Genomic DNA, 26,432 nt, shown 5'->3' on the forward strand with positions numbered 1-26,432 from the left:
TGTTGTGACGCTGTTCCTTGAGATTCTTCTTGAATCTATAAAAATCATTTTGAAATTAACGAATCAAAAAAGCAGGCTTAGGTTTGGTGGACAACTCAAATGAACGCTAGTGTGAGGTCAATTTAAAAACCTATTTTAAACTTATGGCTTAGACAGGCCCCTCCGAACTTCAATGTTTATTAAATTACCTATACATTGGCATGTCTTTATACGAGTCGAGAAGAATCTAACCGGAAAGAACAGCGGGACTACAATATCCTGTTAACTTTAGAGGTCTCTAGAAATCTGTATCTGCAAGCTTGTCACCAAGTATGATCGCAAAGGAAGTGCCTCCCCTGGGCCTTGTCTTTGAGTAGGTTCTGAGAAAGCAGCAGAGAGTCGGGGGAGAGTGGACCGCGCTGTATCTGCAGGTGTGTAGATATGTATCTGTGGGGCTGTGTGGTCGCATGCACCCACTTAGCCGAAGGAGTGATCCAGCTGCTGATCCTGATCCTGATGTTCTGGATGGTGGTGATTGTGGTGAAGATGGTTCTGACCCTGGTTCGGCTGCTGCTGATGATGCTGCTGGTGGTGACCATGATCCAGTTGGGGAGAACTGTTGCTCCCCGATGCTGAGCCCGAACCCGATACCGATCCCGATCCCGAACCACTCCCGTTGCCCCCGGAGTTGCCGCTGCAGTACTGGAAGAGTAGGTTCTACACCATGTTTGCGTACTTATCCTGCGGCGACATGTAGTCCAGGCTGTTCTGCGAGAAGGCCTGCGCCGAGACGGTGCCCGTGAAGGAAGGCGACGGTGACAGGCCGAAGTTGGAGGCCGTGTAGCCGGAGTGGCCCATGTTGTAGTTGACCTGGTTCTGATTGCTGAAGTACTCCATCTGCGAGTAGTAGCTGGGCGCCTGGGCGTAGTTGTTGGGATACTGCTGGTACTGGTTGTGCCAGAAGTTGTACGAGTCGTGGTTGGACATGTAGGCCGCCGAGTGGGCGGCGGAGTGGTGGGCGGACTGGGCCGACTGGGCGGCATGGGCCGCGGCGGCCGCCGACTGCGGCGACATGGGGGTGATGGGCGGCGACGGGGTGGTGATGCTGCTGCTGCTGTCCATCGGAGTGATATTGCCGCCCGGCTGCAGCAGGCGGGGATTGCTGCCGGCCGCCGAACCGTAGATGCTGTGGTGGTGGTGCACACCGGCGCCAATGTCGCCGCCAGCGTCCTTGAGCTGGTCGTAGGGGGATCGGAGGAGATCCTGCGAGACACCCACGCCCACCCCGACGCCCACGCCCACGCCCAGGTTGAGGCCGCCGGAGGAGGCGCCACCCCCGTTGCCGCCGCCGCCACCACCGCCCACATAGCCGCCGGACAAGTGCTCCTTTTTGCAGACGATGCTCACCGGACTCACCGACGTGGCCGGCGTGGGCAGAAGTGGCGAGGAGTTCTGGTGGGCGGCGGTCACGTTCAGGGCCGCCGCTGCTGCCGCCGCGGATAGGTGGCCGCCGGCTTGGCTGCCGCCGCCGCTGCTGCTGCTGTTGGGCGTGGAGTTGCCGCCCCCTTGGCTGTTGTTTCCATTGTTGTTGTTGCTGTTGTTGTTGTTGCCCGACTGGTTTGTACCGCCCGAGGCCACGGCTGCCGCTGCGGCGGCGCTCAAGAAGGAACTGTGGTGCGTCTTGATCGATTGGGCGGCTGCCACCGCGGCCGCTGCACTTGCCGCTGCCGCTGCCGAGTTGTTGCTGCCGCTGCCGCCGCCGGAGGAGTTGCCGCCGCTCGACTGCGAGTGGGAGTGGGAGTTGCCCTGCTTCTGGCTGGCCTTGTTGCTGCCGCCGGAGCTCTGCGAGTTGCTGTGGCTGTGGCCGCTACTGCTGCCGTTGTTGTTGTTGCCGCTGTTGCTGTTGCGGCTGGCCGACGAGCTGCTGCAACTGCCGCCGCCGCTGCCGCCGCTGGCGTTCTTCGAGCTGCTTAGGCTGTTCGACTGCTGCTGCTGCTGCAGCTGCTGGCGGCACTTGGCGCGGCGGTTCTTGAACCACACCTGGAAAACAAGGGGGAAAACAATTGTTAGGATGTGACAGATTTCCGGTTTTAATTTATAATTTTGTAGTTGATAATTGTAAAGCCTTTTTTGAGAATCCTTCAGGTTGTTAATTTCCGAGATTTTGTGTACACCATCTCCCCGTTAAAACTGTTCCTCCGCCACGGGGCTCGGCTAAATCAATAGACCGCAGCCTGAATTCCGATATTACAAATTTGAGGCCAGTCAAGCAAATCATGTGCCCATAAATCCGGAGCTCCTTCCCACTCCGCCTGCCGCAGCATAAAATCGAAAACAAGGTAAAACCGCAAACGAGCCAACAATTTAAAAAAGAAACGCTTTGAAGTCGAGGCCCACCCTCGGTCCCTTTGAAGTTCATTAGAAGGACGAATCAAGGCGCTCTCAAACACCGCCAAATGTTGTCTAAATTTCTGCAAAAATTTGCGAAAATTCCCAAGCTTAGTGTTGTCAAATATTATTATGAAATCTGCGAGCAGTTCATTAAACGGAATCAAAGAAATGGAATAGGAAATCAGAGCGGGCGAAGTCAAATCACAAAAGGGGATTTACAAATGCAGGATGGAATTGAAAATTTAAATCGAATTTCGAGTTTGAAGAGGGTGGTGGCGCAGCGTTGCGCCGACAAATAATGAAATTTGATACGCCTTGTTTAATGCTCTTTTTACTTGGTCGAGTCCCCTTTTCTGCTGCCGGAAAGGTTCGCACCCACACTCCCCATCGAGGAAATAATGAAACGGCAATGAAATGCTCGAGTGGCCGCAGCCGCGTGGCAAGTGTTAACTTCTGTAAAGGGGCGAGGATTCCCTCGTGGAGAGGTTGGGGTGGCAGGGGGTGGCGGCTGGCCTGCGTGGGGGAGCGGTAATAAATTCAGCTGTTTACCAAAGCACAAGCCATTAGCAAGCAACACCAACCCCAAACAACAAATCACTGAAATAACATTTGCCGTGCAGTCAGTCCGCCTGCTCAACTGCTCAACTGCTCTCCCTGCTTCTGCTTTTGCTCTGCTCTTCGGCTGCTTGGCCAGCACTATTTGTGCTTTGATTGGAGGCGACCAGAGTTGCCACACTGTTTGGGTATTGAACATAGTTCGGGACTATACAAAGTCGGAACTATGTAACTCGAAATCATTGTCAGCTGGACTGCTTTCCCTGCTTCTCCGTGTCCCCTACTAATGACTGCTTTGCCAGCACTATTTGTGCTTCGAACTTAGGCGACCTGAGTTGCCACACTCTTTGGGTATCGAACATAGTCGTAGCATCCAAAAATATCCCCTTTCTGGCTATAAAACGCCCAGCTTCGGCTAAAATATAGCCAATCCGCCTGAGCTGGCACTTAGCGGATTGTTTGCAGCCCCTTAAGCATAACAAACAAGGCTAAGTGAATTCCTTGCGCTCGAGTGTGCCGCTTTATGGGCTGTTTATTATTGTCCTCCTGTCTCCGGGTTTCCGATTCCCCGGTCCAGAAGGGATGCCTTTTCCGCCCGGGGGCGGACGAGTGGGTGGCTACGGGTGGTTTTCCGGCTCAATTTTGTGGGTGGCTTGGGCGGGGAGTGATTCCGTGTGACAATATAATCGAGTCAATTTTTTGGCCGCCGCCGGCTGTTGATGTAACTTTTCCTCTCTCTATTTGCCAGCAACAGCAGCGCGTGACTTTTTGCACTTGTTGTGCGTCCAGAGACCCCCACCCGAACACCAAGCACATGTATTTGTACGTATATATTCCATCCCGCAAACACCCCCGCATAATTTATTCATTGCTCGCCGGGCAAACTAATTGATGTGGGAAAATGGCAGCCGCTGGCCATCGGCATACGCCCACTTTGACGCCCCCGCCTGACAAATAAACAAACAAGCGCAACCACCTAGTAAAGTGAGGCAAGTGAGAGAGACACTTGACTAAAGCAAACACTCGAGGCGAATTGTTGGGGCTCTGGGAAATTCCGGATGGGAATTGTATCATACACTTCTTAGCTAATTTCGACGGTTTCACACTTTTTAGAAAATGGTTTTTTACTTCCACATATATGTAGATCCCTATTAAAAATTGTATAATTGTTAGAGTGTCCTCAACTTAATCCTTTTTTTATTAAGTATTTTTATCGTTCGGAAGATACAAATTAGTTGGATTTGAAATTGTTTTTTAAGATAATCTTTGAGCTTCACGTTTCGACTTTAAAAGCACAATGAATAAATGTTATGTAGCAACGTTGTGCTCAAAAATTGAACATATAGTACCATGGAAATCCGACTGCTCACTTCTTTTGGGGATTATCTAGTGTAGTTTTCTCTATACTTTTTATTTACTCAATTCCCGAATGACTTTTAACTTCGCCTTCAGCTAAACACACGTATAATTTTTCACGTTGCATTAACAAATTGAAAATTATACATAAGTCTCGCCACTCGTCCCGTCCCCCTCTAAGCCCCATATTTGCTTTCCTTCGCGCACAGGGGAACGGGGAAAAGAGTGGAAATTGTTAATCCGCAATGGGAAAATTAATTTTATAAAACAGCTGTGCGGCAAAGTTTTCCCTTGTGCGGATCTTCTGCGCGCTCCCCTCGTTTTTCGCAGCAGACAAATCCTTTTGCAACAAAGGAAAAAAGGGAAAATGGAAAACGTATAGAAAAAGAGTTGGCTAAGTTTAGGTGCGCTCCCTCGCGACCTCTCTGTCGCACCCGCTGGTGCCGTCTCTTTCTCGACTTCCAACCCCCGATGAGGAACAGCTGAAAACGAGGCGGCACATCGGAGGACGAGGTGACAGGGGAGAGGGAGGGAGCCCAGGGAAGGGGTGCGTCTACACCAGGCGAAAGTCTATAAGTCTGAGAACTAAACCTATCAGCGATATGATAGGCAATGGATATGCTGGGGCTAATGGAAATCCCATGGGTAGAATTCAGCCAATCTAAGGCTCGTAAACTGGCCCTTTACATTCTAATGACCTAATTAGGACAGTCAGTAGGCGCAGGGCTTTTAAAAAGGCAATCCCCTATCCAAAATGTCTTTCATTTGGAATTCAGATCAGAAATATCCAAGATCATGTGTGCGCATAACTTGCTTTCCAAGTTCCCTTGATTTCCTCTTAGTGCACAGGATCTGTGAGTGGTAACCAAAGGGGTGCCTGGGTGCCCGGGATTGGGACGAGGCTGTTCTACTGCTGGTTTCCCGGTTTCCCGGTTTCACAGTCTCACAGTCTCACAGTCTCCCAGCTTCCCGGTTCCCAGTTTCCCCGTGATTTATGACTGCCAGCGATGGCAGCCATCCGACCGCCGAGCGAAAAACCCGGTCCGCACCCCCGAGCGGCGAATGAAAACATTTGGGCGTAAATGTTTGCTCTGTTCTGGTGCAGATAAGCTGCGTAAAATTATTACGTTATTTGTATTGGTTGCAATCAACGCCCTCTCACTTGGCATCGAGCGAAAGAGACAGCGGCCGGACCCACCCCGGAAACTGGATCTCCGAGTCCCGCGTCTCGCTGCCGGGCCATAAAGATGCCTATCATTCAATTAATATTTACCAGGCCTAAGCCCCGGCCTCCTGATTATGACTCCATTTTCGTTGGGGGATTCTGATTCTGATTTTGATTCTGACTTTGATTCCGATTCTGATTCTGCTTCTGATTCCCTTTCCGACTCCGTTCCGGACTCCCGCCCCTCCCTTCTCTGGCGATAATGATTATTTATGTGATGTGATTTTCTGTTCCAGTGGCAACGTGGTGACCTTTCAATGGGGACCCTGCTGCGAAGACTCGATGGTTATGTTATAAGGAGGATGCGATCCTTTGGAGGTGGTCTTCGCTGTGACCTCCTAGGACGGGTAGCCTGGTGCCTTAACTTCTAATCTGGCGATACAAAATGATGTATTCCCCATTGTTCTTATTTACATAGACGGTTCCTCGGATTCGAGTCTTCCGAAGTCAAACCACCCAGCTGAAAACTCTCTCCCGACCCGCCGGCAGACTAGTTTTAGCCTGGCTAATTTAGTTGCTTGGCTTCCTTGCAGTGCAAAACACGGAACCCCGAACCCCGAACCCCAAGCCCCAGTCTCAAGAACCAGTCCATCGGATCCCCAATCCGCAGTGCCCAAACCAAAAGCCGAACGAAAACCAAAAGCCAGACGCCTTGTAACATGCAAACGAATCGTGTTTGCTTCTGCTGCTGCCCCTCCCCCGATTTTCCCAGGCATTTCCATTCGCCGTTTCAGTCAGTTGGGGTTTTGTAAGGTTTTTCCTAGTTTTCCTGTCCGTAATCTGATACGTGAAGCAGTGTGGGTGTTTTCACAAGAGCGGATGCATTGACATGTTGCGTCACTCCGAGGACAGGAACAGTGGGTCAAAGTGGGGCTAAGTTTCTGCACTCCAGTTGAGGCTTATGATAATACATATGATGGGAACATAACAAGCGAATATATTTTAAGGCATAAAATATAAGCATAATTTATTGAGAACAAGACTTTGATTTTATTGGGGAGCTAAGTCTTGACCATACAACACTGTGCTGTCCGGGTCAAAAAACAATTTAAAGGCAGACAACGACGCTCGAGACTATCCAAGAAGAGACACGTGGAAAAAGAAAATCTATACAATGCCCTAAGTATTCACTTCCTATGTGTGTTTCTCTCCGCTTCCCGGTGTGCATTACTGGAATCAATTGTGTAAAAAACGTAACTTTAAAGGGGAAACAATGAAAAAGAAGTCGATTCATGGGACATGTGCAAGGTGTCCTTGCTCCAGCACTACGATCCCAGAGCTCTGGTTCTCGCACCATTCACCATTCATTCTGCTTTTCCGTTCCCATTCCCCCTGGAAACAGAGCGTCTCGTTTTTCATTCCGAGCCGACCAAGACGACCACTGCAGGGGCTTCCTTAGTCGCTGTTGCTTTTCCCCGGCTGGGTCTTTAAAGTCGACTCCTCCGTAGTTCTGCGACCGGGTCTTAAAGCCTTCTGGTTCCTCATGTCTCATAATATTCGGCACCGGCATTAAGGTCTACATATGCACAAGGTTGTAGTTCTTTTTTGTTTCGAAAGCATGCTTTTCGACTTTTTAAAGCTATGAGCTTGAGCAGTTTTCTCTCCCAGTTTTGAGTTACATGACTATCTGGCAATTGCCGCATTTGACCCTGCGATGTCACGTCCTTAAATTATACGGACAAGGGCAGTGGCGGACAAAGCGAGGGCAAGCAAAGCATGGCAAAAGCAAAAGCAGTGGCATAAGCAAAGCAAACAACTCGATAGATCAATGTAGTTGCCAATAGTGTTTATTTTGATGGCTCGTCTGTGTGTTTTCATTGCAGTTCCAAACGATCCATGTTGCGGCTGTGTTTACCCAAGAAATTACCAAAGGAGATGACAGTTTCGGCAACCGGAAACTGAAACCGAGATCGTTTTGGGCCATTTGGCAGTTTTCGGGCCAACGGCGCTAGGGAACTCTGTTTGTCTAGGCCCGATCGGTCGTGGACACCTAAACAAACAGACGGTGAAATAAAGAGATCCCGAACCCCGACGCCGTCCTCGTTCACCCAAATTGAGTTGTAAAACTTGCTGTCATCGTGCTCATCTGGCTGACGCTAGAAATTATCGCAAATTACGCTCGCCTAATGCCTTGAGCAAACTTCAGTTACGCTTTTGTTTCCCATCCAATGTCCTGGAGGGGTGACTTGTCATACCCCGCAAATACTTTCGGCAAATAAGGAAACTCACTTTCCTTCGAAGGGGAAGACTCTTCTCAGAATGGAAACGGGCGCTCGCACTGCCTGTCTATTTGCATTGAAAGTCATCAAATCTGTGCGCTCCATATGTGTTTACGGGAACCACCCCCACATCCCGGCCATCCCACGGATATGCTCGCCAATCTCGACAATCTGTTTCGAGCTGTTGTAATTTGTTTGTTTTATGGATTTCCTTCGGCCTCCGCCGCGCTCGCAGGCGCTTTTCGAGGGCATTTCGCCTAATTAAATCAACTATACCAGTGTATCTGTGCTAGTCCTTGTGGGCTAGAAGGCTCACATGTGCGGGTAATGGGCGTGTGCCCGCGGCACTGAGGCTTTCGAAGTCGGAAAACGAGTTAGCAGGTCAGCAAGTGTTTGTATTTGCCTTTGGGCGGGAGAGGTTGAAGGGAAAGGCGATGCGGCCAGGAACAAACGCACTTTTTTGGGGTAATAGGGGGGAGAAGCAGTTGGTTTTCGGAATCAGTGACGTAAATCAAAGGAATTCAGCTGACACTCTGGATACAAAGTAATAACCAAAAGTGTCTTCTTAACTACAGAACTACTCCGCCAGTTAGGCCCAACCACGCACAATCCTTCCGCGAAGGGGCAACTGTGCTTCTCACCGGGCTACGAGAGGTGCTTACCTGTACTCTGGACTCGGGCAGATTGATCTTCAGGGCCACTTCCTCGCGCATGAAAATGTCCGGGTATCGGGTCTTGCCAAACAGGGCCTCCAAGACGTCCAATTGGGCGCGTGTGAATGTGGTGCGTTCGCGACGCTGCTTTCGTGTGTTGACGCCTGGATAGCATAGATCGCATGAGGGGGAGAAAGAGAGGAAATTATAAGATTGCGAGTTCCAGGGAAGGCGAGTGCCTAACCGAATGTGCTGAAAGTTTCGCTTTTGGCCAGGGACAAATTAAGTATACGCCTCGGCTGCCGTGGCTTTTCCCAGTAATATTTTCGGAAGCAACCGTTATTTTGCTGCCCCAGCTTCTGTGGGTGTTCGAGGGAGGGTGTGTGTGTGTGTGCGTGTGTGTGTGTATGAATATAGCAACCCCCGAAAAATGCGGCGGCCAACCCCTAAAAGAATAAAAAGGACTGGCAAAGGAACCAACCCCCGAGCAGCAGCCGCCCCAAAAACTCGACTCCCTTTTCCAGTACATAATATTCCCCTGCATGTACAGCGGCGATGTGTGTGTGTGTGGTATCTGTGAGATGTATCTGTGTGTGCGTACTAAGCCGCCGCATTGTTTGCCTTGCCAGCTCTCTCTGTCGCTCACCCTCGGAAACTCGAAAACTCTAAAATTCGAATGCCCCGAACTCGCCGAGATCGAGACTTCGCCATCGGATAGGCCCACTCCATGTATTTATATGATATTTCTTTGTCCCGAGTACACCCCGCCACTATCGCCCTCCCCTCCGGCCCTATCAAAAATTAATGAGTTAGTCATTTTGGTCATGAATTTATAAATTGAATAAAAAACTTTACTTCACCGTGCAGCTGCCGCATTTCGTGTCTGTTTCTGTTTCTGTTTCAGCTTCAGCTTCGGTTCGTTTTCGCTTTCAAAATGGTTGCCAACTTGGTTTATATCTTTTATCCACACAATTAATTGTAATTTTTAATGTGTGCCCGTGCCTGTTTTTTTGGGTGCTTAATATTTTGATTTTCGCCTTGACTTTATGGAGAGGTCTGTCGTTTAATTAACTGCACCTATAAATTTTGGACTTCTTTCAAATATTTTTATGGCTAATTTATGGGATTCCAGGAAGGCAGTTTTTGCGATGGCTCGACCGGAAATTTTTGAAACCGAAAAATATACCAGCTACTTGATTGTAACAAGTTCTTCTAACTTTTTCCACCAGCTTTTGTTTTAAGAGCCCTCACTTTTCCACTTTAGGTCGCGTCCCACTCGTTTTGCTTTCTTTAATTGTTCCCTCTTTCATCATATTATTATTATCGTATTATAGCTGCACCGTGGCCACAACTCACTTACATAACAAGTTAAAATTCTGTCAATTACTTGGCTTATTACAAAAGTAAATCGCAAAAAATATACAAGGCAAGGCAACAATAAGCACACAAATTTATTACGAGTATCAAATTGTTTTCTTTTTATCATTTTTCTTTTTACCGATTCGGTTTTTTCTTCGTTTTGTGTTTCAGCTGTTCAATATTTTGTGTGTGTTGCTTTGGCAGAGTCTTTTGTTGGCGATTTGTAGCCAATTTTTTGTGATTTTTGTCAGGTTTTGTTTGTCATTTGCAGCGTCACCGAGCGAAGCAAAAACTGGACCCGAAAAGCTGAATCTAAAGCTGAAAACTTAAAGATAAAGTCGCAGAGACGACCGAAGACTCCGAAACAGCCCGAAGCTCATTATTCATTTTGACAATTTAACTGATAATGATGCAATATCGAAGCGAACTGACATTGAGAGGCAGCAAAACGAGGAGGAAGCCCGACTTACAGTGGGAAAAATGTAGACTACCCAAAGCAGGCTTAGCAGGCTAGCCCTATAACAGCCATTATTACTTGACCAATGACTGGACTGATCATTTCGGAAGGTTGTACTAGTGTAGTTGAGGTGTGATTACAAGGGACGGACCCGAATGGTTCGGATGATCCCAAGACAGACTAAAAAACTCACGAGGTTTCCCCGCAGTGTAGCATTTGCTTTTCGCAACTTTCAGCACATTTGAGCGATCTGGTTTGCTTACGTGAGGTGCACACGGGGCACATATACCAAAATTGTCGATGCGATATTTACCCCACATACCTTGGGAGAACCCGACGGCCTCCAGTCCGTGTGGGAGGCCGAAGGGCCCCAGCGAGGGCATTGGCATGCCCGGTGGAAGGGGTCCGTGGGGCACCGAGTGGTGCGGATGCGGACCCCCGTAGCTGTGCGGGTGGGGGCCCAGGTCGCCCGACTTAAGGAAGCCCGCCGCCATCAAGGCCTCGGTCGAGTGCAGCGCCACGTTGAAGCTGTGTGTCTCCACTGGCCTCAGGCTCCTGTAATCCGTGTCTATATGGCTGGATCGGTCCACCAGTGCGCTCTGATAATCAATGGTCGCTGTTTGGTCCGCTCACAGGGCTGCTTCCAAAGGGATCTGCAAGGTATCGAAGGCGATTATTAACAATGTGATTCCTCTTATTTAATATCTGCTAATACTATTTAATCTCAACTGAGCAAGTCTCCCCCTTGGATAATCCCACCTGAATCCAAACTCACAGCCTTCTTGAACCCACAGCCTCGCGTCTGCCCTTCAAATGCCACTTGAATTACTTATCACTCTATCGTTAGCACTCGGAACCCATATCTTGCTAGCAAAGAAAGATAGGAAAACGGATATCCCCAGCCAGTGCAAACAGCTATTACTTGACCAAAGTGCCCGAGATATGGAAGTCCGTGCGAAAACCACTTAATGCCGCCGAATCACTCACAATTCGCCAATTATCTGTAAAATTCAATTTGTTGTGGGTTAAGCTCTTGCCACGAGTTCCAAAAACACTCTAAGACCAAGACCAAACAGAACCGCGACTTATAAGGCAGGTCTCGGGTGCCTCCATCTCTATCTGCCGGCTCTATCTATTTCCATCTCTATCGCCCACTCCCGATCGCTCCCTTCCTTGGCCCTAATCCCGAGGTCTGCCTATGATGTAAAATCTTCTAATCTGGGCAACACACATTCGGGACCGGGAAGATTACCCAACCGCCTCCAAGACGGGGCCCCGAGTCCCGAGTCCCGGTTGCCGAAGGGATCCGAAGTCGCGCTCGGCTTATCTTGTGGTTTAAAGATCTTTGATCTGCGCTTAGCCGCAGGATTATTTCAGACACTTACTAGCTCGCACACAATGTCTCGGGCAGGACAGCGCCTGATCCAGGACAATGGGCATTAAGATTAAGCCCAGAAAGAGACGGCCAGTCCGGATTAAACTGCCTTTGTGATACTTTCCGCATGCTTTCGGCAGTTTTCGTGCGAAAAAATTAGCACTACTGGCGGTACTGGCAGCACTGTAGGGAGAAGAGTCCCGACCCAGCAGTTCAAGGGAGGAGACAAGCCGTGAGGCTGTAATTGCGGAATTAGCACGAACACCTCGCTTTGTTTTGAAGCCGAGAGCCGAATACTGAAAAGGGAGCTATTTGTCACATCGCCGAGATGTGTGCCCTTATCCACATACGAGGAGTATGTGCAGAGTTTGTTTTGTTTTGTCATGTCGTTTTCATGGCCCAATGCACTCCGGCCTCAGAACGCAGCCGCAAGAACAGATCCGGATCCCGAGATGCGCAGGACACAAAGCGCGGTGCACCGAAACAGAAACCAAAACCAAAACCGAAACCATCCCAGGCCCGACCCTGCGACAGCACCCGAAGTGGTGCCCGGTGGCCGGTGCCCGATCCCCGATCCCCGTCCCGATCCCCGCCCGATGTGCGACGACAGACCCTGTGCCTCCTGCCCTCCGCAGTTCCAAATTACATGCTCACGCGCACACGCAAATTAATAACACATCTGGCGTCAACTCGAGGACCGGGAGGCGGAAAGGACGGGGCGGTTGCTGCATACAGCGCTAAAGGATTCGATTCCCTCCTCAAGCGTCCAGGGAGGGTTCTCTCGGAATCTCGGTCCGGTATCTCCGGAGTCCAACCCAGCGGAAGCTGATCAGGGCCAAAGCTGTCATTGATAGTGGGCCGGGGCCAGGCTGTGGAGTTCATCAGGGATAATCCAGAGATACACCCCCACCAGCGCAAAATGCGAGGTGAGTCTTCTAAAAAGATGTATGAACTTCGTTGGGCCTGTTCGGCGATGGTTGTAGCAAGTACAAGGAGTCAAAATAAAGAGTCAATTAAGTAATTAGCCTTGCTTCTTCGCCGTCCTAGTAAAGTTCCGGGCCCTTTCGCGGAGCCATCCTCCATTAGCCATCGATCGATGGCTGTTTCGACTGGGACTGTGAAAACAACCCGCCGAACTCCCAGCATCTGTCGAAAGAGAAGTGTGACACATTTTCGGAGACAGCCGGGAGGGGAATGGCGATCCGTAGCTCTACGTGATTTTCTAGACATTTTGCCCCCTTGGCCTTCCGCCCTCGCTGATTATGAAAAATCATGGTAAATGGCAAAAAGAGCACAGTAAAAAACAAAACAAGAGGCCCGCTGGCTCTTTTTTAGGAGGGAGGAGGGAGGAGGGAGATCCATTGTGAGTTCGAAACGAGTCGGGACAAAATCATTTGGGCCGGACACATATCACGTACGGACGACAGACACTTTCATTATAAATTCCATTCGGCAATTTCTGAACGCGGTTTTCCTAACGTCTTCGGTTTCTCTTTCTGATTCGCCCGATCTTAGGACGGCGTGTTCAGACGCCTCTACGGGTTTCACTCTCGGTTTCGATTTCCGCGGTTCAACAGTTCAATTCGTTTGTCAGCGCGTAATTACGGTCAAAATAATATTTGTTGGATAAACAGCCGGGAGCAAGAAGCAAAATAAAGCCCAGAAATCCAGCGGCGGATTGAAGATGCCACCGCTACCGTAAGGTTTTGGGGTCTCGGCCTTCGTAGAAGGGGAACCAGACCCTACACAAGCCCGCACATCCAAGTGTTTTGTTCGCTGATGAAGCTGCTGATGCTGCTGTCTGACGGTCCCTGGGAAAGTCGGAGAGTCGGAGAGTCGAAGAGTCGAAAAGAAATCGAACCGCCACTTGGCTACTGTGCATCTGGGCCATGGGAATGGACCTGGTCTCTGGGACCTCCGTCCCGCGTCCGTTGCCACATGATTAATGGTCCGACTTTGCACAACTTTTGGGCTGCTTTGGCTCCGACTAATATTAAGCGCGGTGTCTCCGCGGCTATTTCTATATTTAGTTAGTCAGTCACCCGGGGCCACTGTGTGCAGCTGTCAGGAGTGCTAGCCTGTCAGTCCCCTGATCGCAGTGGTCGCTGCTCTCTGGCCATCGCAGCTATTAGCCGTCGTAACGAGCCCCGTAACAACTTAATATGCCCGGGCGAGTTGCACACTCTCCACACTGACCAGCAGGCAGGTGGGATCTCTGCCACTGCACTCCGAGTTATAGTGGCCCAAATATTAGACCAAAGCCACTCCGAATACTCCTGTTTCTGAAACTCTTTGGGACGAGACAATATTGTAGACCAAAGTTTCCAGCACTACGTAACCACCCAAGAGCATCCAAAGCTCCCTGTTCGGGGCCCCGCTAGCCAGTGTAAGCTTGCCCTCGTCTACTTGGATAACGCGTTGTGGCAGCGAAGAGATGGAGCACGGGGAGCGGCAGAGGAGGCGGGGAAAATGCGTTTCTCAGGCTCATTTACATTGATCCGCGGCTACTGGAATAGGGTATATATATATATGCAGACATGGCACGGTGCATATGGGTTGGCTCGGCGCGGAGCTGGACTAGACGGTCCGAAAACCCGAAGTCCGAGTTTCTGTTTCTGTTTCTGTTTCTGCCTCTGACGCTGGCCAGCATAATAAGCCTGTCTGCCTGTCTGTCTCTTCGGCAATAATGCAACTTAATAAATGCAACAAAGAACGAGAAGTGCCCCAAGTATGAGGTAGCAGGAGCGGCAGTCACGTCCCAAAAAGAAAGAAAAACGGGTTGGAAAACTCGCAGCTAGACGCGCTGCCATTTCTACGCAAATGCATTTTGACATTTAAATTTGCAATTTTCGCATAAAATTATATTTACTTATTCCAGCTGGCTATGGTGAAAAGTGCAACCTTGCGATTATGATGATTTGGAAGTGGATGCGAATGTGGATATGGCTGTTGATGCGGATTCCAGCTACTGACTTTTGACTTTGACGTTGACGTTGGCTGAAGTTTAATTAAGCAACGTGCCAAATAATTGAAAAAGTGTGAAGATTTGACAAGTTTAAGAGGCATTAAAACCGAGCCTCCGACTACATCCCCATGTACGCCTCCATGCATGGCCTAGAAATCAGGCGATAACTGTTTGTGCCGCTGCGACAACTTTTCCACTTGCCACTTTTTTAATTAGTTTCTGTATTTTCGCTTATCGCACGGCAAATTATTTATTATTTACCTAATCGAATTGACACTTGAGCAGACGCTGGTGTAATTAACAGATACGAGGCAGATTGCTCAATCAAAGTAATCTATCGTCCATAGATTAAGCATAATCCCCGACTTGTTGGGAAAGGAAAAGGTTTCCCTTTAGTATGAAATAGTCGGTGGCACGTAGCTACGCTTACTTAATTGCGAGCTAATTGCTTTGCGCTTTTTAATTGTTTTCCCATTAACTCAGCAATTAGCGATTTGACAGGCTATGAAATAAAATAAAAATAAATCAAGTTGAACAGAGAAAATATGCATTGGTATCTTTTACTTGTAAGTGGCGTACGAAGTCTGTGACATGTATGTGGATTAGGATCTTGGCCATGTTCATTCAGAACCCAAGTTTCAATTCCCAAATAAATGCTTTTAATTCATCGAATTTCTGTCTTTACAGCATTTCTCTGCTTCGCCCCACAATTTCATTCAAAAAAGGCTACAAGCATCAAAAAACAGCCACAGATCTGTGGGCAAACGTGTACTGAATGAACTGCGCTTGTTTTGGTTACGGCTGTTGCCGTGTACAAATGATTGCATCATGGACAGTGGACCGAAAAATAAATCAATAATAGACTAATAGAGCAGAGAGATCCAGGCGGGTCACAACAACAGCAACAGCGGCGGCAGCGGCTAGAAAAACTTATTATTTGACGCATTGTCAATGTGATCTTGATAAGTCGAAACTGGAAATGGAACCTGAAAAGTAAACCTCCGTCTGAGTGATTTCTATTTAAATGGCTTTGTCAACGAAATTTGAGAAGCGAACAGCAACAACACCGCCAGTGCCGCGTAATGAGCACAGAGTGAAGAGAGATAAAAATTAATAATACAAATAATTGGTAGGAAAAAAGAAGTGAGTCCCAGAAACGCCACAAGCCCAGTTGAGATCAAATGAAATGAACGAAACGAAACCTCACTTAGGGCGAGGCGACGCCACAGAGATTGACAAAAGATGACGACAAAAAAAGGCAACACCCGATCTCCCAGGTACGAGCAGCTATATGCGGCCTATCCATACCCAGGCCAAGTGTGTGGGAGTTCGCGTCCGACTCCGGGTCGAAGTCGAACCGAAAGATTGGGGCGTGCTGGGGAGGCGGAACAATGGAAACCGTTTCACAGTGAGCGAAAAGACGCCGAGTACAAGCCATGGAGTTGGTTATAGTCCAAGAACTGCATGTATTTTATTACTATTATTACATTTATTACTTAATCAGTACCCGGAGGGGTGTTTCTGAACCACAACGAGTTGTAAGATGTTGTATTTTTGCCCTACGCTTTTGAAGGGAATTTCCCAGGATTTTCCTTACAGAACTCACATCAAACTTCCTGATTTTTTCCAGTGCAGCCTAGGGCGAAATTCACATATTCGCTGAAGCAGTTGGATATCCGCGATAAGGTATCAAATGTGTCGCGACGCGATCTCGTCGACTTTCAATTCACAATCGAAAACGCTGGGCGGATGTTGTGAATGAATGAATTGGCATTGGGACGTTGGGACATTGGGACATTGGTACATTGAATCACTGAGCTATTGAGATATTGGGGCGATCTAGGCTGGGCCAACAACCAGTCGTGGGTGGGGGCCAACAGATCCCAAGAGATCCCCACAAACTTCACACTCGGAATCCGAATCCGAATCCGAGTCCAAGCTCAAATCCAATTCGGATGGAGAGAGATCATCGGCTGGGGAAAAATGAATCGACGTGCATATTAATTTCTTTTGATTTTTGTTAGAAAAGCCATATGCAAATTAATAATAAAGCAGAACAACAAAGTAGCCAGCGAGGAGTCAACGTTTTATTCAGACACTATAATTTATAGCCGCCGCTTTGAAATTAGACGATCCGATCGCTGAGATCGCTGAGGTCGGGAAGTGGGGAATATGTGTGAATAATGTGACCTAAACGGGTCCGTCGGCTGGCTTCTATTGTGTCCAATATTGGTTTTCGTAGGGTTTCTTCGCCGTTGCCCCCATCATTTGGTAGCCTTTTTCTATATCACATTTCTCGTATTGATTTTCGTCGGGCTTGCTTTGCCTTTTTTCTATTTTGCCTAATTAAGGGAGGCGGCCTTAATATGCCCATTAAAATTATGAAAATCATAACGAATCTCCCGCGTCTCGCTTTTTCTCACATTACGATGCGGACATTAGTCATAGGCGGAATTTCCTGAACAAAACCCGGTCTATGTGCATCTGGATACTACGGAGAGCTTAAGGAACTAAAACAAAGTTGAAGATTAAACAAAGTTCCAAGTTCTTAAAACCCATTGAATGTAAGCCCAAATAAAGAGATATCCACAGTGATTAAACACAAATATCTCTTACGCTTTCTCCTGTTAAACGAATGGGAATTGATATCAGCTAAAAGTAATTCACATCTGACAGAACTTGTTAAGCTTTAAATACTTATTTTTTGTTTTCGGAAAATTCTGATCTTGACTTTAAACTCGAAAAACTTGATCTCTAAGCGTTTTAGTAAAAATGAGAGTTCAATTTCAACAGGAAATATAATTTTTAAAACAGAAGCAGTCTTATATGGAATCAAAAAGCATAAACAAAACCTTATCGAACCTTACAATATCACAAAAAATGCATCTTCAGGTTTAGGAATTTGAACTGTGAATGAATTATTAGAAAATCTTTGACGGAGACTATCAAACTTTAACAACTAACTACCCAACGCAAGTACTCAAAAAATAGTAAAGTAACTCTTAGATGCTTTTAGACAGTATGAAGACAACAGAAGTAAGTGCCAAAACTTAATAGAATGACTTGAACAAACCTGATATTTTAAAACGAAATAATATATTTAACATTTGCTGATTGTTGGGTCCCTTCGCTTTACTCTACATCAAGAGTTAACACTTTTTGAGTTAATTAGAGTGAAATATGAAACTTAAAATGAGATGTTGGGGGAAAGCAAAGAACGCTGGGAGATTCTTAAAGCCCAATATCTTAAAGATACTCCCGCCTCTTGTCGCACCCGTGGACTACTTAGGTCTACCGCTTTCCCCCGATAATCCCAGGCTCATCTCTCCTCTCCACGATCCTCGCTGGATGTAAAGACTTCTACCGATATTCCGACATCGGCGGATTGCACTCACCGAAAAAAAAACACAAAGAAACTAGAAGCAAAACGGTGTGCAGTATTCCAATGGCGACTTGTTTTCGGATCCAGCTACTATATGGTTATGGCATGGGTATGTGTAATATATGCCACACATGTATTGTATTCCAGAGATGTTTGTTTCTATGCGAGCTTATTGTTTGGCACTGGCAACACGGTAAAAAAACAGATACTCGTCACTGGCACTGGATATATCCGGGAAATCTCCGCAGTATATATCCCTTGTTATTAGTATTTCTCTCCGACTTGTGGTTTCTCTACAGCCTCAGCTATAGCTGCAGCTTTTGTTTTGAATCTCGGCTTTTGCTGTTTGCTTTGGCGACGGCTAATTGATTGTTGATTGTTGTTATTGGCTTTGCTTATCGGCGAACGCGGCGAGAAGCGAAGAGATCGAACGAGCGGCGAACGGGGCGAATGAGCGACTGAGCAACTGGGCGACGGACGACGCACAAAAACAATCCGAGCGGCACGAAAGTTACTCTGGAAATGAATTGCGGTACACCTTCCACGGACGACGGCAGCGGCGGCAGCAGCGCAGCGAACAGCGGGCAGCGGGCGGGCAGAGCAAAAGTCGTTCGACCAGGGTCTGCCGAAAAAAACGGAAAGAAAGAAAGAAGCAGAAAAAACAACAAACAAACAACTGGTGGTGAGAGCGAGAGAGAGGGAGCGAGAGAGAGAGAGTGAGAGTCTGCTTTTAGCAATGGCTGCCCAGCTCTCGTCTGCGTGTTAGAGTGAGGCCGCCGTACTCCTTTCCGTTCCAGTCATCTACTCTCCCGCCATCTCTGTCTCTCGCGCCCTGCCACCGCCACTGGTGAGAGCGAGACCACTGCTCCTTGCTGCTTTCCGAGCAGCTGTATTTACCTCTGTGTTGTTGCTGGCCTGGCTAATGTGTGTGGGCCTGAGTGTGTGCGTGTGCGTTTGAGTGTGGAACCACACCCCAAAAAAATTCAGTTCAACAACTTTGTTGTTGCCACAGAAAAGAAAAAAGTGGAGAAAAAATACATAGTCATAAAAAGAGGGGGAAAAGAAGGTACCTTCGTATTTTTGCGCGGCAGCAATGAAATTTTAATGAAAACGACAAGGCAGCGAAAACAACGCAAAAATTTGTTAGCTAACAGCGAGAGATAAGGAAAAGTGGGTGGCGAAGGGTGCTCAAAGGACGCTGGTCAATACCGCTGCTTTTCCCGCTGCTGCTTCTTCTGTATCTTTATCTTCTTCTTCTGCGTCGCAAATTGTCATGCACACACAACGCAAACAACACTAGCACGAAAGAGGGAGAGAGAGACAGGAGAGAGGCAGCCACTCGCTTTTAGCACGCCACCTCTCTTTCTCCCCAACGGGCGGCCCCATTGTTCCGCTATCATTTACGCAGAACGAGGCGAAAAGGTTCGAAACTCAAGTGAATTTGGGTCCGCGAGTTAGGAACTCGGAAATCAGTTACTATTCACGTTTTAAAACACCCCATAGATTGGGTATGCACGATAACCCACTTGAATAACTACAACAACTTCTGAAAATACTATCAACATTGCTCAGTAAACAGTCATACCTGACTTCGTTGATTCGAGGTAAGAGATTTTACAAATCTTGTTCCAATTCCTAGCCCGTATTTCAAAGTGTATCCCCACCATCCACCACCCACTGCAAGTGATACAGTCAAGCGACCAACCTTTCTACCAAAACTTTTTACATTTTCCTATGTAGCTGACGCAGAAAAAAATTTGGGGGCTGGGGAAATTGGGGACCAGCGGAAAAACCTTATCAAACTTTTATGACAATTTGAAATAGCTGACGACAGTGCTTCGTCCTCTCGCTCGCACCCACAGCGAGCGGGGGCGAGAAAATGTTGCACAAATATTTTATGGATTTTTCTTGTCGAAAACGCTGTTTTTTCCCGCTTTTGCACTTTTCCCATTTCCAGGCGGGCAAATTAAATTGTTGCGGCTAATTGATGTGTAGATGAAACACGAGGCAATTACCCTTCGAGGGGAGGGCTTAGCGCGCAAATTGGGTCTCCAGCAACTACGGAAAATCCGGGAAATTTGTGGAGAGCCAGGAATAAAATAAAACAAGAACTAACTTTCATTAAAAATGTTGCGGAACACTTTAAAATGTTTTTGGAGTAGAACTCAGGGAAGCATGACGTGCGTTGAAATAAAAAAGTTTGAGTTTAACCCGAAAACAGGACTTCAATTTTAATTAAAACGTTTCGAAACACATAGAAGTCTATGTCTAATAACTGACTGTAAATTAATATATAACTATGACGCAAATTTGGGGATATTTCAACTTACTTTCTAAACGTTTGTGGCTGTTAAAAAAGAAAGGGGTGAAAGAAAACGCACCGAAATCCAATACGGTTCGCACTTAACTATTGCAAAAAACTTCCTCTGAAAAACCTAAAGTTGCATCTTTCCATTCGTACTTTCAACGTCAACGAGCAAACCCTTGGAAAAAGGCAGCCCAAGGTGCAAAGCAAGTAAAACGCCGATTTGAAAATGAAAATACTCAAAGCTGAACGCACATATGTACACGTGGGTGTGCTTCTGTCGTCGTTTTTCTTTTTTTCTTTTTGCGAGTCACCGGCAGCGAAAAGTTCGCCGCCATTTGCCCCAAAACATTTTTCATAGGCGACAGTTTTGATTGCTCCGTGGGCCAAAAACTGAGGGGGTGGGGGTGTCTTATGTGTGGGTGTTCAGGTCTGCAACTAGAAACACAGGCAACGGCCTGGCTTTTTCGATTTTTTCCAGATCTCTTCCCTCCATTTTTTCACAATTTTTTCCCATTTTTTTGCTGGCTGATTAACGACAATTCGTTTGGCTGATTTTTTATTGCCCAGCACATTCATTAGCCTCTGTCGTAGGCGCGTGGCATGCAGCATGCACTGAGGAAAATTGTACATTAAACATAGGAATACATTATTAAATTTGATAGAGGGATTTGTTTTATAATCAAATTGCTCTAGCAATTTAGCAAGCAGCACCAGAAGTAATCAAAAATATAAAATAAAGAAAAACCATCAAACATTACTACAAATTTTATTCTCAGGGAGATGGAGGATTGATGGAACATGTTGTATATTTTAAAATTGTACTTTGCTATCTCATATGCATATTGAGTTTACGCTGCTCTTATTCACAGTGTGGGGCGGGACCCCGACATGACACCCCCTTGTTTTCCCTCGAGCCAGTAAATTTCATTAGCCTCAGCCGTTGTCGTTTATTGTCTTCAGAAAGAGGTTTTCTGGGGTTCGCGGGGATCCCAAATTGCGGGCGAAGGGCGTGGCAGTGGCATAACAAGGTGACAATGGGGGCGTGGCATCAGCCTGGTTAAGAAGGCTCGTTGCCTGGCAACCGGCCATTAAGTCCAAGGAGTTCATTTCTGGGAGGGGATTTGGCTAGAGACTTCTATAACTTTACTGTATTGTACTAGGGCCTGCGCTAATTAACATGTCATTGTCCATGGTGCAAGGTAAATTTGGCAAGTAGGGGAGTAAATGTTTAATCTGAATTGAAGAGCTGAAGAGCTTGGTTTTGGCCAATAGTAATTGCAATTTAAATGGGGCGGCACCGAAGATATTCGGTATTAGGTGCACCTATCATCTTAATACAGTTGAAGCTGATTGCGGACTTGTAATATCCTGTGTTTTGGGAGCTCATAATATTTCACTATTTAAAACACCACTGACTTTAAGTTCGGTTAGTGATTTCTTGGCTCTTCCTAAAATTAAAGTTTAAGTCAGAAAGTTAATGATCACGTCGAGTGTGTATACTACTAACAAATATATTAAGTAAGTCAATAAAATGTCAAGGGATCAGTGGAGACCCTGAGGAAGACCAGAAGCCCGAAAGGGCGAGAGTTGTCGATTACTTTGTTGTGTGGCAAGTGCAGCGGATCCAGATCTGGAGGATTTTCCGCCGCTTCATTGCATTTACCCAGTTTCATTAAGGCGACCCGCAGGATCAGAGCATCTGAAAGGAGGCTAGGTAGGCGTAGAGCCCAGCGGGGAGGGCCTCGAGTTTCGAGTTTCGAGGTCTGAGATCCGAGATCCCGGTCTTAATTTCCAGGGTTTATTCGCTGTGCGTGGCCCGATGATTATAATGGCTTGCCTTTATGCTCGCTGATGGTTTTATGATGCGGTTAAGCGCTCGCAACCGCAAAGTGGCCGCGCACACGACGCAGGACCAAGTGGCAAGGACCAACTGGAGGGACAAGAACTCCGAGTGCACTGCGAAAAATAGATATAATAAAAAATAAGCTGTAAAAGAAATACAGTTTCAAGTAAATAATCTGAAGTAAAACCTTTACAGAGGGAAAACACCACTTCATTTGAATAAAAGTTGCAACTAATTGGTTGTTTCTTACCGTCTTCATTTATACACGTATTTCTTACAGTGCACGACCAGGACTCGCTGGTAGCCCGGATTCAGGCAAAGGACTTTCGCGTAAGCTGCACAAGTTTTGGGTAATGCCTTGAGTACCTGTGCTGGGTCCTGCGTCCTCCGTCCTTCGCAATTCCGCCCTCGCCTCGCGTGCAACATAGCCAAAGGATTAACCGCATGCCAAAAGGACGGACATGGATGGTCCACCGAGGACCGCTGCGGTTAGCAGGATAAAACGCCTTTAATCGCCTTCATTGTTGTCCCAGTGCGCGGCAACAATACAAATGCGAAGGGACAGACGGACAAGTACTTAATCTCGGGCCCAAACCAAGCCAAACGAAACCAAACCGACCTGCGAGGTGGACTCTTCTGACCCGCTGGTGAAGACCACCCAGACCAGAAGGTGCAGATCAACCTGACTCGCGTGGAAAACTTCAGCAGCCGGTCGAGCTCAAGTGCTGGATAGTTGTGGGGAACAACAAGGACTTCTGTCTCCTCCAAAACCTGGCTGGAAGACGTACTAATGAATCGCAAACTAGAATAGATATTTTTATAAAAATGTTAACCAAGAGTTTGTTTTAAAAAGTTTGATCAGAAGTTGAGTTTGTTTAAACGGGTTATGATATAATCAATTGTGTAAGCTCAAGAGGCGATCAGGAATTCAATGTTCCACCCAAGTGGAGATGGAACCATAATTGTAATCCACAGATGCAAATCAACATGACCTGCTGAGCACGGCGACCTGCTCCGTAGACGAAACTGACCTATCCGTGTAATAAGCCCGGGAACTAAGCCCACATCCAGATCCGACCCCTTTTTGGACCGAGGTGATTATGAGTTTATGATGCGCGCGGATTTCGCTGGAAAACCCCGTTCGGAAAGGGCCCGAAGACCTGACGACAATGAGCCCAAGACGCCGCCGCCTCATGATGATGATGATGATGATAACATGGCCGATTATCGGGCGATTACCGCGTTATCTATAATGAGATTTACGAATTTACCCCTTGAACTTGAGCGGGCGTTTTCGGGGGAAGTGGTAGCAGAGTGGAAGTGGAAAGTCGTCGTCGTCCTCCCCCGTTCGCAGCAATTAAGTTATCCCAATCCACTTGACATCTGAAACGGAATCAAAACTTGGCGAGGGTTGGTTTCACATTTCGCGACTCTCGCTTTTGATTTCCGACTTCTGGTTTTGGTCGTTAGGCCCTATGAGGTTGTAAGGCCTTAGGCTGCGCCCGAGCCAGGATATCATATCCTAGGCAACGCCCTCTCGGAGATCCAGATCCCCAACCCCGTCGTACACCTGCTGTTTTGATCATTTGCGGGCATTTAAGCGATAATTCATTTGATTTCCACTCGCTGCCGATCAGCAACGACCACTGCCAGACAAATTGACAACCCAGGAAATGAAGCATGACATTGCATGTCCGAAGAAGAACCAGAAACTGAATGGGAAATAAAAAATCCTCGACTGAGCGATACCCTAGACTCTCCGGTTTTAAATAAATATTGGTCGTTTGGTAAGAAGGCGATATGTTATCCCAAAACCACACCCAAGTTCTAGCTTGTACCTATAATATTACAAGGGAAAATTTGTTCCCCCTTGATCCCAAAAGGTGGCATTGGGATGATGATGACATCTATGATATGTGTAATATGTATTTGGGTATATTTGGTTAGTTGGCAAGAAAGATCCCAAAACAGCATACCCAAGAGATGCGAGAACCCGAGCCAATCCGAGCCGGACTTGAAGTCGCTTTAACCACGCTTCGACTTTTGAGTTCGGGTCCGCAAACATTTCAATGATTGACAGGGCAACGGAGGATGGTATGGGGGCCAAAAGAGAAAAAACATGGACAAAATCAGGAACCGAAAGAACTGAGGAGGACTTCGGTGCCACATTTAGAGCAGACCATCGGAACGGGCCACGGCAGCTAACCAAACTAATTTGTGGCAAGATCATGCCAGAGATATAGCCATACATATCACAGCAAGCCATCGCGGCCCAGTCCCGATCCCAGTCCCGGTCTCCAGGTCCCCGATCTCCGATCTTCGATTCTCCGACCTCGTCTCCGTCTTTATCTCTGGGACCCGTCCCCGACTTGCCGACTTTCAGCCAGTCAAGTTCACTTCAGTTGAGTTGAGTTGCGTTGAGAAAAAATAAGAGATGCGATGAGCCCAAGCAGAAGCTGCGGCAATGAAAACACGTCGGCTGTCAGTCACTTCGTGCACCTGCAGAAATCGGGAGTGCGTTTGCTTTGAATTGGCCCAAAAATTAGGAAAGCGTAACTTAAAAACCACTGGTTTTTCTCTATTCGCTGCAGTTCGTCCTAATTCGTGAGCCAACTTTAAGTATTTTTCGTTTGCCAAGTAAAAGACCAATACAAAAATCTTTGTACTAGTCTGAATCTTATAGATATGTTAATGTTCCCTACTTCCTTGACCCTGCCGGATACAACAAATTCTCCGTGAGCTGCAACCCTTTCGAGTATTTTTGTCGCAGTGGCTGGCCGGCTTAGTATATAGTTTATATAGCCATATACTTTGTCTAAGCATCGGAGATCACCAGCAGCGCACGCTGAAATAAATCAACTGGCTGCTTGACCAGGTGGGGGGGTCTCGGGTTGCCGGGTTGGCGGGTTGGCGGGGTTAGGGGTTCCGGGGGCCACATGGAAAACACGAGGAGGAAAAAACAAGCGAGCGGAGAAAAAATTAGTTTCATCAAGGCAGGATTAGTGTCAGAAACGTGTTAAATGGACTGAAGGGTATATGATGAACGGTCGTCGTCGTAGTCCGCCAGAGAGAGGGGCAGAGGGGTCGTGGAGAGGGACGAGTGTATATCAGAGGAGGGAGTCGGGGGAAGAGCTGGAGGATCGGACTCGGAACCGAAAGATGGAGTGGTCGACTGTCGATCAAACAGCGAGAAACCAGAGACAAGCGACAATCTACGGCCTCCTCTGGTTTTAGCTGATTTATTTTTGTTTTCCTCTTTTCTTTCGGTTGGCTTTCCCCCTGCCACACCATCTCTGTTTTTCCTATCCCCACCTTTTATTAATGAAAATCATATTTTTTATTTGCTTGACTCCGGTGGAAAAACTTAATTGTTGCACGCTTCGCTGGAGATTCTCATGGGTTTTCTTCCCCACTGATCTTTCACTTCTTCAGTTCGTTTGGGATGCGCAAAGTTTTATGTTTATAGGGGATATAGTGGGGGCATAGACCCATAAATCTGCCGCTGATTTCGGTTGATGTTTGGCCAGCAATTTGCAGTTAATCAAGCGAGGTGTGCTTAACAGGCCATAATGTTTTTAGTTGCTATGCACGGCGATCGAGGATCCGCACATCCATCTTGCGAACGTGATTGCCATATATCACAGCGATGCCGCTTGATTTTCCACTCACTTTCACATTTTTGGCTTAAGTCTGGGAAATACGTGCAAATTCGGCTGTAACAAGTGCCCATTGGCCCACTCACCGACAAGGTATTGCAATGCTAATAGGTGTTTTTATATATTTAAAGTACAGGTTCCTTGCCAAACTCTTAACAGTTCATACATTCTATGAAGATCGACTGTTATTATTATCAAGAAACTAAAAGATGTTCGACTAAAATATAAAAAAGGACGAAGAAAATGTATTATTAAACACCTTGCCTCGCTAATCTTCTTAATTCATGTTCATGTTTTATAGCTTACATACATATTTGCTGCTATTGTTTTAAAGCAAGGAGGACCTGCGTCTCAGGAACCAAAGCACCATTAACAGTTGGTTAAAGTTACTTAAAGAACTTTTGTTAACTCACGGCAATGATGAAAAATGCATAAGCGAATGGAAAATGAGCCAGAGGCATGGCCTCTGTGGGGAGGGGGCTGGAAAAGCGCGGGCAGGGCGGGGTGAATGGAAAGCTGAGCGCAAGTCATGTGTGTTGGTGAGAGCTTAAAGCCGGAAAAGTGGAAATTGGCAAGCAAGCGAAGCAAGCAGGCCACAAGCTAGTCGACGATAAACGATGCGAAAGGGTGCGCGGAGGGGCGAGGAAAATGAAGACGCTGGGCACCTGACTTCCCCCCAAAAAACAGTCTGAAACAGTGGCTATATCCT

General features: G+C 47.2%; 1 protein-coding gene across 2 annotated transcripts; it reads right to left on the reverse strand.

Annotated features, from left to right (window-relative positions):
- Positions 1-554: 554 nt before the first annotated feature.
- On the reverse strand, positions 555-18,421 carry LOC108024221 (homeotic protein ocelliless). 2 transcript variants are annotated; one of them, XM_017094088.3, is made up of 4 exons: positions 17,930-18,421; positions 10,508-10,847; positions 8,388-8,542; positions 555-2,019 (listed from the first exon to the last, which is right to left on the reverse strand). In XM_017094088.3, exons 2-4 carry the CDS (start codon positions 10,686-10,688, stop codon positions 697-699), a joined length of 1,659 nt encoding a protein of 552 aa, XP_016949577.1. In that variant the 5' UTR covers positions 10,689-10,847; positions 17,930-18,421; the 3' UTR covers positions 555-696. The 2 variants fall into 2 exon arrangements, with proteins under 2 accessions (XP_016949577.1, XP_050745172.1); XM_050889215.1 differs by lacking the exons at positions 10,508-10,847; positions 17,930-18,421 and adding an exon at positions 9,025-9,044.
- Positions 18,422-26,432: the final 8,011 nt, after the last annotated feature.

The sequence above is a fragment of the Drosophila biarmipes genome, chromosome X (assembly GCF_025231255.1).
Source record: "Drosophila biarmipes strain raj3 chromosome X, RU_DBia_V1.1, whole genome shotgun sequence".
NCBI lineage: Eukaryota > Metazoa > Arthropoda > Insecta > Diptera > Drosophilidae > Drosophila > Drosophila biarmipes.